The sequence below is a fragment of the Neoarius graeffei genome, chromosome 11, assembly GCF_027579695.1.
Source record: "Neoarius graeffei isolate fNeoGra1 chromosome 11, fNeoGra1.pri, whole genome shotgun sequence".
Lineage (NCBI taxonomy): Eukaryota > Metazoa > Chordata > Actinopteri > Siluriformes > Ariidae > Neoarius > Neoarius graeffei.
The window spans coordinates 72,112,587-72,128,211 of record NC_083579.1 but is presented as its reverse complement, the minus strand read 5'-3'; the positions used below and the strand labels follow the sequence as shown (position 1 = coordinate 72,128,211).

General features: G+C 41.6%; 1 gene segment (V, D, J or C); it reads left to right on the top strand.

Moving 5' to 3' along the window:
* The first annotated feature begins 12,551 nt into the window (after positions 1 to 12,551).
* Positions 12,552 to 13,073, top strand: LOC132893701 (T cell receptor beta variable 13-like). The segment is given in 2 exon segments: positions 12,552 to 12,600; positions 12,721 to 13,073. Coding segments are annotated over 2 exon segments (402 nt in total).
* The last annotated feature ends 2,552 nt before the right edge of the window (positions 13,074 to 15,625 follow it).

Below are 15,625 nucleotides of genomic sequence, written 5' to 3'. Positions count from 1 at the left end.
TGTACTCTGTCTGCACCAACTTACTACATTCAGTGATCAGGTGCCATTTTGCCTCATCCTTCTCCCCGCACATCTTACAGAGTGGAGACAGATTTTGTTTTTCAACCTTTACCTTGATCGCATTCATTCTCAATGCTTGATCCTGCACAGCTATAATCAGCCCCTCAGTCTCCTTCCAAAGATTTCCTTTCCTCAGCCAGTCCCAAGATGCCTCATCTCTTACTACTTCTGTTTGGCGCACAAATTGCCCATGCAGAGGCTTGCTCTTCCTCCCTTGTACCCATTCTAGCCTTTTCCTTTCTTTCAGTTGGTCTCAGCCTTTTCTTTGATGGGGAGCCCTTCATTAGCAACTGCAACAAGCAGCAACTGCCTACTTGATTGCACATAGTTTGCTAACCCTGTCTCCTCCAACCGCATGCAATCCTTGACACTGTTGAGACCACGCCCCCCCTTGTCCTCTGGAAAGGTATAGAAGATCCACGTCTGCTCTCGGATGCGGCATTCTATAGATGGTTATTTACTTATGGGTCTTCCTGTCCGTACTTTCTAATTCCACTTTAGTCCAGTTGATCACACCTGCCACATATCATAGGACTGACACTGCCCACGTGTTCATGGCCATGATCACATTCTTTCCATTTAGTTTCGACTTCAGTACTTTCTTTCATCTGCGGAAATACTCGCTCTTTAACTTGCTTTTCATCTCTTCGTGTAGAAGATCATTGTACTCAAGAACTCCCAAGTACTTGTAGCCATCTTCTTCGACAGCTTTCATTCTACACCCATCCGGTAGATCAACACCTTCATACTTCACTACTTTTCCCCTCTTCATGACGAGCATTCCGCACTTCTTCAGCCCAAACTCCATGCCGATGTCCTCGCTGAACACCCGTACAGTATTTCTCAGGGAGGCTATCTCACGTTCATCTTTTCCATACAACTTGAGATAGTCCATGTATAAAAGATGGTTTATGGACTAGGTCTGTTTTCCAAGTTGGTATCTATGTTAGGAGTGGTGAGATTAGGATCCAGAAGCAGAACACACAGGCAGTAATCCAATAAAAAAATGAGATTTAATCCAGGGAAAGGGCATGCCAAAAAAAGGTAAACAAAGAAATGGCAAAAATAGTCCAGGTACAAAGAGACAAAAAACTTGACAAAAACACGAGACAGACTAGGACAAAAACACTAGAGCAAAAAAAACATAAACAAGAAAAAACCCTATGTGCAAAAACCATGAACTAGAAAAAACCCTCAGTGCAAAAACCATGGACTAGAAAAATAGCTTGAGTAAAAACCATAAAACACAATAAAGGCACAGAAACAGCAAGAATAGCAAAACGAGACATTCTGGCAAAGTCAGGGTCTGAGAAAGGCTTATTTATACACAGCAGAGAGAACCAGGAAGTGAAATGCAGGCTAGATGGAATTCCTGTCCCGGATCCGGATTTACGCTGACTGGAGATTACTTATCTCCCAGGAGTGGAAGTCCGGATTGGAGCATGACAATCTACCCTTAGTTCTCCGGAGTATTATCTACAGCGATATGAGGCATATGACAAACAGTCAAGGGGATAAACTGTCACCCTGAAAGATGCCTCCCCGGATGCTGACTTCTCCTAGGCTTTGCCCATTTGACCTCAGTATCGTTCTTCAGTTTGCCATGCTTGTCTGTACCAATTGCTGGATGTTTGGAGCTATTCCTGTCAGTTGCAACATTTCCAGTATCCAAGAATGTAGCACCATGTCATATGCCTTCTGATAGTCTATCCATGCCATTGCCAGGTTTGTCTTTCTTCGCTTGCAATTCTGCATAACCATTTTGTCAATGAGAAGTTGGTCCTTTGTACCTCGTGAGCCCTTGTGGCATCCTTTCTGCTCTTCCAGGAAAAGCTGCTATGTCTCGAGATGGTTGTAAATTTTCTCAGAAAGCATTCCACTGAGCAGTTTCCACATGATTGGGAGACATGTTATGGGTCAGAAAATTTTCCACAGTATTACCAAGTATAGGATCCTTCAGACAGTCTCAGTTCCCCTCCCTCACCTCCTTCTACAGCCAACTTGATGTAGTCAAGAATGACTAGCTGCTTCTCTAACAGATCATCCTTATTTAGAACTCGAAACGAGTAATCTCGGAGTTCCCTATCTTCCCTCTCCGATCTATTCTCAGCAGATTCATTATCTGGCTGCACAGCATCCATCCCATCATCTCTTAGTTGACTCTCCCTGGTGTCATCATTCGCATCCTTGACAACTCTATTCACACACCACTTTATCTCCTTTAGCTCTACATCAGAAAGCCAGTGGTTGTTTTTTATCACTCATGCCCGGTCAGCTAGATTTTGCTCAGAAACCCTGAATGTACACCTGCTTTGCCAGGCATTCATCAACCTACTCCTGTAACCTCTGGTCCCTGGTTCACTCACAAAGTAGCATTCCATCACAACTCGATTCAATTTATTGTTCCACTTTCTCCGGCCAGTTGCTTGTTGATGACCGAGTGGTGCCTGCCCGTTCACACCATCTCTGCCGGATGAGAGACCTTCATATCCAGTCTCATTCACGTCATTAGCTTCATATCTATGATTGTTTATCATCATCACAAGGTGAGGTTGTCCAACAACACATTGGGATTTTTTTTTTCTGGGTTCTCTCCCCAAGAGCTGCCATGTTCTGCGATATTAACAGGGGCACCTCAAGTAGGATGTGGCATATAGGCCATGCATCGATGGTCTTCATCAAGTATAGGCAAGTGGCCATTTGAGGTTGACCATAATTGCCCAGACTTATTAGATATCTACAGAGTACTGGGGTTCGCTTCACTTGACGCTGGATATGTGGAGACCAGTCTAGGATGCCACAAAGGCCACTAGCAAAGGTACTACTCCTCCTGGGATCCTTGGCCCCATTATTATTATTATTATTATTATTATTATTGATGCTTTTACAATATTATTACTCATAAAACTGGCATTGTTTTATTTGAAATATTGAAAGTATTATCAAGTACAATGATCCTAGAGAGCAAGAGAGTAATAGGGATTTTGCATCGTACATCTAAATAATACTACATTGACTTTGTATGATGTTCATTGGATCCATTCCCACCGTATGTGGCAACATTTGTTTTTCAGCGATGCAGTTTCACCCTCTCCCATATGGGGGCGCTTTGCCCCTTAAGACAGGGATGAAACTCTGTGAGAGCCTCTCAGAAGCTCCACACGTTGCCTTTGATTCAGATGAAGAGCCAAGATGATCATCCTCATTACTTTAACTGCATTATTCATTCGCGATATCGGTAAACACTGAACTTTCACAATTTAATGTAATAGTGGCAAACATGCTGTATGATACAGAGAGAAAACATTGATTATTTCAGATATCTGCACAATCATTTCTGAATTAATCTTTTCATACAGGAAGGTCTACTGCAGCCAACGATGTTGACCAGACTCCTCCTGATATAATTACAGAGACACAGAAATCTACAGATCTTTTCTGTTCTCACGCCATAAAAAAAACATAAGGTTATGCTGTGGTACAAACAAACTGAAAACAAACAATTACAGCTTCTTGGATATTTATATACGAATCTCCTGTTTCCTGAAGGTTCCCTGAAAGACAAACTTGAGTCAGATGGAGATGGAAGCAATAAAGGGAAACTTACAGTACCATTAAAAATCTGGAGCCAGATGACAGTGCAGTTTATTTGTGTGCAGTGAGATTAGACACAATGCTACAGGACTCTGTGATATCTGACAAAAACCTCCTCCTTCAGAGCAGCACAAATCTTACACCTGCTGTAGGCTTTCAAACTCCATGTAAACTGCAGACACGATCATCTGGAGCGGTTTTGTAATTTGGTTCCTCACATTTATTATCTTATGTAATAACAGCTAATACTAGGGCTATAGTTAAAAGGATAATTGTGGGGGGGGGGGGGGGAGTATTGGCCCACCTCAGGCATCTATGATTCATCCTTTGTGTCATATTAAGCTTTTCATCACATAACTCATGAAAGTTCTCAGCCCTGTGTCCAGCCTTTCACACAATTATTTATTAGCAAATCTAACATATTTACATGCATTTGTTATCAACTCTGCCATAGTATGACAGTATGATTCATACAATTAAGTAGATACTTGTAATGCAGCTGTGACAAACCAGATGCTCGCGGATTAAAAATAAACTCAGAGCTTTAATGAACACTTCCTACCGGGCAAGATTCAGAGGCAGGAGTGACAGATAGTTCTCGGTCGATCTCTTTGTCTATTTCCCATCTAATGGGGGGGTGACTACAACTGACAGGGGTAATACATTGACTGCCTCTGGGGAGGATTCAGGACTGGGGTATATGTGAGACAGAGCATCTGCTTTAGTATTATGGGATCCAGGGCGATAAGAGACAGAAAAATCAACCCAGGAAAAGAAGAGAGACCACCGAGCCTGATGGGGGTTGAGCTGTTTAGCTGACCATAAATATTCTAGGTTTTTATGATCTGTTAACATGAGGAAGGGATGTGTAGCTCTCTCTAGCCAATGGCACCATTCTTTGAAAGATAGTTTCATGGCCAGCAATTCTCTATCCCTGATACTGTAATTACGTTTGGCAGGGGTCACTTTGTGGGAGTAGAAGGCAATTGGATGTAGTTTACAGAGGTCATCTACACGCTGGGACAGCACCGCCCCAGTGCCTACCTCAGAGGCGTCCACCTCCACCACAAAAGGCTGAGTGGGATCAGGATGCTTCAGAATGGGGGCAGAGGTGAAGGCTACCTTGAGGGATTCGAACGCCTCATGCGCCCGGGGGTTCCACGAGAGTCTCTTGGTCAGTCCTTTCAATAAGGGGAGCTGCTTGACTACTGAAATTGTGAATGAAACAACAGTAGAAATTAGCAAACCCAAGAAGTCGTTGGAGCTCCTTTATGGATGTAGGGACAGGCCAATTCATTACGGTTTTCACTTTCTGATTGTCCATAACAACACCTTCCAGTCTGATGACATAACCTAGGAAGGAAGTAGAAGGGAGATAAAACTCACATTTCTCTCCTTTAAGATACAGCTGATTCTCAAGCAGACATATAAGGATGGAACAGACATGACGAATATGAGTTTCAAGATTAGGGGAGTAGACCAAAATGTCGTCGATGTAGGCAATGACATACTTGTCAAGCATATCCTGGAGTACATCATTTACGAAAGCCTGGAATATGGACGGGGCATTGCGCAACCCGAAGGGCATTACCAAATACTCATAGTGCCCCCTAGTGGTAAGAAATGCTGTTTTCCATTTGTCACCTTCCTTTATACGTACTAAGTTGTATGCGCTTCTTAAGTCGAGTTTTGTAAATATTAATGCTCCACAAAGTTGTTCAAGCACTACGGGGACTAAAGGCAGTGGGTAGGAAAAAGGTTTCGTGATTTGATTTAACCCACAATCGTCAATGCAGGGCCTAAGTCCCCCATCTTTCTTGTTGACAAAAAAGAACCCTGCAGCTACGGGGGAAATAGAAGGATGGATGAAAAACTGTTGTAAGGCCTCCTGAATGTATTCCTCCATAGCTCTCTCCTTTGCCTGAGTAAGTGGGTAAATTTAGGTGGGAAAGCATCATCTAGTAACTCAGTGGAACAGTCAAACTCTCTGTGAGGGGGAAGTTTGGTCGCACTTTTCTTACTAAATACTTCTAAGAGGTCACTGTATTTGGGGGGCATGGAAACTATGACATTGCCATTGGGGCTTTCTATAGTCATAGACGACACCAGAGCTGTGTGAAGCGTGAGACAATGATCATAACAATAACTGAACCACGAGAGTACTTCTTTGTCAGACCAGGAAATGACAGGGTTATGTTTTCTGAGCCAGGGCAAACCTAAAATAATGGCATACTCACAAGTATTCAGTACAAAAAATATGAATCTCTTCAGAATGCAAAGCACTGACAGTCATAGAAATGGGTTTCATGACCTGGTTAACAAGTCCTCCACCCACGGGATGTCCATCAACGACAGTCAATCTGAGTGACGCCTCAAGTGGCTCCATGGGAATCTGGAGTTTCTCCACCAGCTCGGCAGATTTTAATGCTGAAAACACACAGACAGACTGAAGGCAGTTAACTGTCACAGGCAGGAGTAAGGACTTGGAGACCAACCCCTTAGTGGGTGCACTCACCACATTAGTGCATGGAGCAGGCTCCTTGCACTTTCCTGGGGTCGGTGCCAAAGTACTGCGTCGACGGATTTGACAGTCACATAGAAGGTGACCCAGACCTCCACAATAGAGACACAGCCCCTCATGGTGACATCATTGCTTCTCCTCCGCAGACAAATGGAATGAGTCACACTGCATTGGTTCGGGGGATTCAGGCTCCATATGAGTGCGGGTCAGCGATGGACACGGGCGACGAGGAGTCAGTGCAGCAGCTGGAGCCATAGGGAATTTATGCAGACCTCTCCTGTGTTTCAGTTGGTCTAGCCGAATTGCTGGGGAAATCAGCTTCTCTAGTGAAAGGCAGTCATCCTTGCATGCCATTTCCGTGAGTATGTCGGAGTTCAAACCATTGCGAAATGTCACCAGTAACACCGGCTCATTCCAACCACTCCCAGCCGCAAGAGTGTGAAATTTCAAAGCATCGTCAGACACCGAGCGATTACCCTGACATAAACGGGTGAGGAATTCCCCTTGAGAGCAGCCTTCATTGGCGTAATTGAAAACTGCTTTAAATTCTTGAATGAAATTGTCATAAATGTCGGACTGGACTATGGGCCAAATTGCGGTAGCCCAATCAAAGGCCTTGTCCTTAAGGCGAGAAATCATAAAAGAAATATGAGTCTTGTCCGAGCTTGGGGGGAATTTGCAAAAAATATTGAACGTTGTAACAAAACCCCCTTATACTGATGAGATGAGCCATCAAATTTATCCGGTTTGCTGACAAGAAATGGACTGGTACCTGCCGTGGGGGGAGCAGCCTGGTTCATAACCATAGGTGCACTGGGGAAGCTGGGTCGTTGGAGTTGGGTAGTGATTTCTTTCATGCTTTCGATGATCTGCATTAATTGTTTTTGCTGCTCCCCCTGCTGCTCCGTAAGATTCTGGATGGATTGAGTCACGGAGTCGAAACGCTGGTGATGTTGTCTAAGCATTTATCCTTGGCTGCTAAGCGCCACCTATAGGGCCATGTGATCTGCCGTCTGCATGTTGGCACAGTATTCTGTAATGTGGCTATGACAAACCAGATGCTCATGGATTAAAAATAACCTCAAGGCTTTAATGAACACAGTGAGAGAAGACAATGTACAAAAGCCAGTCCCGGTCAATACCCAGAAATCTAGCATAGTAACGAGGGCTAGACAAATCGTGGTCGAGAAACAGGCAATAGTCCTAGAACCGGGAATCAGAAAAGCACAGGCAAGATAAACACAAGGGCTGGATAAATCGGAGTCAGAAAACAGGCAAGGATCGAGAAACTGGGAAGCGAGAAAGACGAGCAAACAAACACAAGGGCTAGGCGAAACGGGAAGAAACCGAAAGGCAAAAAGGGTCATACACAGGCACGCAATCAGAAGCAGAAATGCTCAGTAGGCTCACGAAAATGTGGAGGTAATACTGTGCCAAGAGTAAAACAAACAGAGGGGTATAAATACAGATATAAACAAAGAGGTACAGGTGATGATAATTAGAACTCCGGGGAGCCACTCCTAGGAAGTGTCTCTAGGTTGGCTGATGGAGTGCACATGGTAGTGACAGGTGTGTGAGGGGGATTGTGGGAAGTGGAGTCCTTAGTGTTAGGTGAGCCCAGGAGCATGACAATACTTTATTATGTGCGCATATACACAATTCTTCTGAAATACAATCTATTAATTTGGTACCTTTTGAAAAAAAATATTATTCCCAAAATGCATCCCATCAACACAGTTGTCATAATGTTAGCTGATTGATGACAGCATGAATGTTTAGTATTCACATGTTCATAATAATATCCCAATATCCTGTGCTGCTTTTCCTATTTACGTTTTTCTTCTTTTCATTTGCAAACTTGAAATGTACATTACGTACAGTGCATTATAACTTAGCATGTAAAGACGCCTTAATAAGTGAAAAGATGGCTTAAGCACGAGAAAGAAATTCGGCTCAGTAGAAATTCAGCACGTGACAGGGAGACATGAAATCATTTTGATGTCATTTCCTCCAGCTGATCCTCAACAGGATGTATTCACAGCAGTCTGTCTGGAGACAGAGGGTGCTATGAGTTTTGGGGAGTGTAGTCCATGGTGTCCATGTTTGTAGTTTGGACGCTCTCACCAGGTTTCCTGACAACTGCTGAACAAAAACATCTGCACTGATGTTACTGCAGGAACTAATAAAACACACAGAGGGATGTCCTCAGGTAATAAATGTTTAGAATAATCCCTCGTCATGCCACGTTACCACAAAACTCCAGAACACACAGAAAACTTCACCATGTCAACAATTACACATTTTAAACTGTTTATAAGGATCATCTGCCAAACAAGTCCCTGTGTACATTATTATGAGAGAAACAATGATGTATTAGAATATATTACATTGATATGAACCTTAGCTGACACTACTGTTAATACTTTCAAAAAAATCAATCAAGAATCAATGCTGGGATTAAATCATTTTCATAAGCTACATTTCGAAAATTTATTTTAGAATTTGCTGATAATTTGTATAAAAAATTTACTTCAGACCCTGACATGTATTATTAAATTTGAAAACTTTAGCAATGACAGTCTTTTTTCCACTTTGGCCTAATTTCTACACTTCTCAACAGGGACACAGTTCTTCTTTTCCTCATATGGGGGCACTGTGCTGTTAAAGTGTTGGAGGAAACCTGATCACATGGTTTACTGCATCCGACACGTTAGTGAATTATCAGATCAGATTAAATCACACATTCAGACGTTCAACATGATCCGAGCTGCCAGTATTATATGGGTTTTAATGATATGTCCCAGAGGTATAATGTTCTGCTGTTGTTGTTTTGTTTAATCACTGTTATATTAATTTCATTCGATTTAATTCCAATCAATCAATTTTCTCTCATTGCAGGATTTTCTCAGAGTCATCGTGTCGTCCAGGAGCCTCCTGATATCTTCGGCATAAATGAAAAATCTGTTACGATTCACTGTGAGCACAGTGTACTTAGTTATAATCAAATCAACTGGTAAAGAAACAGTCAAGACCAGGAACTGACCTTTATTGGATATCAATACATAACGTCATCACCAAAAGTAGAAGATGATTTTCAGCTTAAAGTGGAGATAGCTGGGGATGGAACCAAAAAGGGCTCTTTGACCATCAAAAATATTTTATCCAGTGACAGTGCGGTGTACTTCTGTGCTGCGTATTACACAGTGCTGCATATCTGCTTTATTCAGTACAAAAAACTCTGTGTAAATATTCTCACCACCTCATTAACACCTGCTCCTGTGGCCTGGGATTGACACATTGCCAGTGTGTTTCACAGAAAAGCCACACTGACATGATTAGAGGTAATTATAGGGATCTAAACTAGGAGCTTCAAACATACCGTTAATAATGAAGTAACACTTATAAATGTGAATGTAATTATTCATCACATTTTCTTTTTCCAAGTAAACGACAGGTCAAGCAGAGACCAGTCTAAGCACAGAACTGAGCAGTTAAGGGTTAAGGACTGGTCTTAAGACAAAATGGTGGCTTTCTGTCTGTCAGGTTTTGAGTTTATAATTTTACAGTCACAAGTGCAGAACCTAAGCTGATGATCCACCATGTTACTGGATTACTTAAATAACAGCATTCGAGCTGAAAACCAGGAATAATGCTCTCTGATCCTCACAGACTTTTAAAACAGATCATTTCCTTAAAAAGATTCAAGATTCAAAGATTTTTTTATTGTCAATTCACTATATATCCATGACATGTAGGCAAATCGAAATGTCATTTCTCTCTCCACTTACTTGTAAAAACAGATAAAGATTAATATATATAAAGAAAAAAAAATAATATATATATATATATATATATATATACATATATATATATTTATAAATATAGATAATATAGATAAAAATACACTCTAAAATCAAACAATGTACAAAATAGCAGTAGTGCAAATACAGTACAATATCTGTAACGGATAAGGTGCTAGAAGAGTAGCTTATGAGGTGAATATGAACAGTAGTGCAAATGAGCAATAGCAGCAGATACAGCAGTAATGCAAATGATTGTAGTGTGATGTGGAAATGGATGAGATAGAGTTTCTTGTGTGAATGAATGTGTTACAGACCAGGGGTAGAGGGTAGGTAGTGGACAGAGTTCAGCATCCTGACAGCCTGGTGGATGAAGCTGTTCAGCAGTCTTGTGGAGTGGGCCCGGAAGCTCCGGTACCTTTTCCCTGAGGGCAGGAGGTTGAAGAGTGAGTGTGAAGAGTGGGAGGTGTCACCAGCGATGCTGATGACTCTGCGGGTGAGATGGGAGTGATAGATGTCCGTAAGGGAGGGCTGAGGGGTACCAATGATCTTACTGGCCGTGTTCACTATGCGTTGCAGAGTCTTCTGGCAGGAGGCACTGCAGCCTCTGTACCATGCAGTGATGCAGCCAGTGAGGACACTCTCAATGGTGCCCCTGGAGAATGAGCACATGATGGGGGGGTGGGACTCATGCACTCCTCAGTTTGCGGAGGAAGTAGAGGCGAGTTTGAGCCTTCTTGTCCAGCAATGCGGTGTTGTTGGACCAAGAGAGGTCCTCAGCGATGTGCACCCCTAGGAATTTGGTGCTGCTCACCCTCTCCACTGCAGCATCATCGATGGTCAGAGGGGGATGCTGTGAGTGACCTCTTCTGTAGTCGACTACAATCTCTTTGGTCTTCCCCTCATCCAGGAAGAGATTGTTGTCTTTCCTCCACTGGACCAGTTGGCTCACCTCATTCCTGTAGTTGGCTTCATCATTGTTAGTGATGAGGCCCACCACAGTTGTGTCATCCACAAACTTGATGTGGTTGATGCTGTAGATTGGTACACATTCATGGGTCAGCAGGGTGAAGAGCAGCAGGCTGAGCACACACCCTTGTGGGGCCCCTGTGCTCAGCATGATGGTCCTGGAGGTGTTATTGCCAAGCCAAACGTTCTGTGGCCTCGCTGTAAGAAAGTCCAGCACCCAGTTACAAAGGGAGGTGTTGAGTCCCAAATGTCCGAATTTTTGTATTAGCTGCTGGGGAATGATTGTGTTAAATGCTGAACTGTAATTCAAGAACAGCATTCGCACATAGGTGTTCTTTGAGTCCAGGTGAGTGAGGGCTGGGTGGAGAGCAGCGGAGATAGTGTCATCTATGGACCTGTTTGACCTATATGCAAACTGGAATGGGTCATGAGAGGGAGGGAGAATGGACTTGATGTTCTGCATGACCAGTCGCTCAAAGCACTTCATGATGATGGAATTCAGTGCTGTGGGCAGATATTCATTATAGCTGGATGGGAGGGACTTCTTTGGCACTGGTATTATGGTTGTAGCTTTGAAACACATGGGGACAACAACTTGGTTCAGGGAGATGTTTAAGATGTCAGCGAGGACATCCTTGAACTCCATGGCACAGCCCTTCAAAACACGACCAGGTATGTTGTCTGGTCCAGATGCCTTAGGTGGGTTGATCCTGGAGAGGGTTCTCTCTACGCTGGCTGGAGCCAGACATACGGTGATGACTGGATGTGATATTCGATAGGAGAGCTAAAATCCAACATCTATCAATAGCTTCATAACGACACGATCAGGGTGAAGTGATTCTCTTTTATACTTTAACCGTTTTCCTTGAAGAAATTCCTGAAGAGCTTGTCGTCCACCAGAAACATCTCCTCACTGTAGTCCAAATAGTTGAGGAGCTAAAATACTATCAAGCTAAGACCCGGTTAATGAAGAGATAGTGTAATGAATTTCAAGACAAATATGCAATGGAGGCAGTGAAGACTGTAAAACTCACTCCAGCACTGAACAAAGAATGATCACAATGTGTGGATATTTATCTGGTCTGTAGGTGGTGCTGGAGTTTCACTCATTTATTTAGTGGGTGGAGGATGTGAGCTGTTATTTCTAATGACTCACAATAACCTTCTACATTTGGCTGACAGTCTTTTGGCTTTCCTCCATGGTTTAAAAAAAAGTTTGAGATCTGTTTTATAAATTCATGATCATGATCGGACATGTTTTTTCCTGTTCTCTTTTGTTTTATTTATTTATTTATTTATTTATTTATTTCTGATCAGTTTCCTTTGTTCTGACTGTGCTGTAAAAAATTACACGGAAAAAAGATGAATTAAAATATGCATTCTCAAAACTGATTAATTTCTGTTTTTTTGTTCTTAACTCTATGTATATTCATGATGCAGGGCTCTCCTTTATGACATTTCAAATAATTCACAGTAGTGGGTGTGATCATTGTGTTTATCTACATCATGACATTACATCCTGTATCACTACTGCTCATGTCATTACAGAACCTGTGTCAAAGTGTAAGAACTTGCTGATCATTATTTTCCAGCCTCGATCAATGAATATGATCAGATTTTTCTATAAATTCATCATCAGTGTGTGCTTCCTCTCAGGTAATTTTGTTCCGATATGAAATACATACAGTATATCAACTATGTACTCTGTGTAACACATAAATAATGCTGTATTAATGTGACTTGATGAAAAAATCTGTATTTAATATTTTTTTCCAGGTTCTTTGATTTGTAAAGATGTTCATCAAGGTCCTGCTGATGTGTTGTGTTTGCCTGAAGAGAGTGTAACTCTAACCTGTAACCACAGCATCCCAAATTATGACACAATACTGTGGTATCAGAAAACACATGGAGACACAGGCCTGAAACTCATCGCATATGTGAATTATCGCAATCCAACATATGAAGGAAATAATGAAGGTAGTTTTACAGTGAGTGGAGATGGAGAGTCATCAGCGTCTCTACAAATCCCCAAAGCTACCCAAGCGCTGCACACTGCTCTGTACTTCTGTGCAGCTTATTACACACAGTGTCACACATGGCCTCTCCTCAAAACAAAAACCTGTCTCTAATCAACTCTACAGACTCAGACACCTGTTTAACCACATCACAAGTCACAATAATCACCAAACTGCTGATATTTTTGCTAAATTAAGCCACTCTGTTAATATGATAACAGTCTGTGATGTCATTTCTTCTTCACTGAACAGAAACATCATGATATTAGTTTATGATATTAGTAAGTTGCTGTGTTGTTCTTTATGAGATGAGCATTTCTTAAAATACTTCATGAAAATGCTGACACTGATCACGAGCTGACAATATTTCACAGAATAATCACTTTTTTCTCAAACAACTTCAAATTGTTTAATTGTACAAAATGGAGGAAAATGTAAATAAGGCTGGGGATAGAAAGAAATACCTGAGCCCAAAGAAACAATCTGTGTTTCTCTAATGGTTAGAGAAGCAGTTTGGGGACCAAAAGGTCACTGGTTCGATTCCCTGGACCAGCAGAAATGGCAGAAGTGGCCTTAAGCAAGGCACCGAACCCGCAAATGCTCCCCAGGTTACTCTGTGTGTGTTGTACGTTGCTCTGGAGAAGAGCCTCTGCTAAATGCCATTAATGTAATGTGATATGAACATGTCACACAATAGAATTAATTATATATTTGGAAATAGATCCAGCAACATAAATCATTTTTTTTCAACTCTTCATTCCTAAAAGGTGCATGTAAGAAAAAATAAATGTGTGCTTATGTTATTTATTATTTACTTACATATAAATGTTGATTTGTTTGATGCTATTGATTGTATTATTTGCTGAATTAATTTATCATCTCTTTTGTTGTCTTTTTAATGAAATTGTACAGCAGTTCAGTTGCATTTTTTACATGATAGTGGATTTACAATTATTATTATAATTATTATTATTGTTATTATTATAGATGCTGGGCGGCATGGTGGTGTAGTGGTTAGCGCTGTCACCTCACAATAAGAATGTCCGGGTTCGAGCCGCGTGGCCAGCGAGGGCCTTTCTGTGCGGAGTGTTCATGTTCTCCCCGTGTCCGTGTGGGTTTCCTCTGGGTGCTCCGGTTTCTCCAACAGTCCAAAGACATGCAGGTTAGGTTAACTGGTGACTCTAAATTGACCGTAGGTTTGATTGTGAGTGTGAGTGGTTGTCTGTGTCTATGTGTCAGCCCTGTGATGACCTGGTGACTTGTCCAGGGTGTACCCCGCCTTTCGCCCGTAGTCAGCTGGGATAGGCTCCAGCTTGCCTGCGACCCTGTAGAACAGGATAAAGCGGCTACAGATAATGAGATGAGATTACACATGCTTTTACAATATTAAAACTCATAAAACTGGCATTTTTTTTGAATTATTTAAAGTATTATTTAGGACAGTAATAGTAGAGAGCAAAAGAGTAATAGGGATTTTGCATTGTACATCTAAATACTACTAGATTTACTTTGTCAGAAGTTCATCAGAGCCAATCCCACCTTCTGTCCAAGCATTTGTTTTTCAGCGATGCAGTTTCACCCTCTCCCATATGGGGGCGCTTTGCCCCTTAAGACAGGGATGAAACTCTGTGAGAGCCTCTCAGAAGCTCCACACGCTGCCTTTGATTCAGATGAAGAGCCAAGATGAACATCGTCCTCATTACTTTAACTGCATTATTCATTCGTGATATCGGTAAACATGGAACTTTCACAATTTAATGTAATAGTAGCAAACATGCTGTATGATACAGAGAGAAAACAGTGATTATTTCAGATATCTACACAATAATTTCTGAATTAATCTTTTCATACAGGAAGGTCTACTGCAGCCAACGATGTTTCCCAGACTCCTCCTGATATAATTACAGAGAAACAGAAATCTACAGATCTGTTCTGTTCTCACTCCTTAAAAAACCATCAGGTTATGCTGTGGTACAAACAAACTGAAAACAAACAATTACAGTTTCTTGGATATTTAAATATGAATTTTCCGTATCCTGAAGATTCCCTGAAAGCCAAAATCGAGTTAGCGGGAGATGGAAGCAATAAAGGGAAACTTACCATTAAAAATCTGGAGCCAGATGACAGTGCAGTTTATTTGTGTGCAGTGAGATTAGACACAGTGCTGCAGGACTCTGTGCTCTCTGACAAAAACCTCCTCCTTCAGAGCAGCACAAATCTTACACCTGCTGTCGGCTTTCAAACTCCATGTTCAACAACCACCAGTAGACTACATCACAGACATGATTATTGGTTCTGTAATTTGGTTCTTGACATTTATTAACTGTGACATTCAGAAAATGAAATGAGGCCTGTGATCGCAATTGTGATTGACATAAATCGATGCCTTTTGAACTCTTACACTGATTTTGATTAACGCAAAACGTTACGTGTTTTTACTTTTGATTCAAAAGGAGATATCTTTCAATTTCTGAGAAATATGTTGGCCAACCTCACTCATCTACAGTATATCAGTTCTAGAGTTCTTTGTCACAAAAGTGCAATAACCCATTTTAATCCATTGTTGGAACCACCATCTGGAAAAGGAATATTTCTCTTCTCTGATAATCTGTAATCAGCATCAGACCCTGACATGTGTTATTAAATTTGAAAATGCAAACAATGAC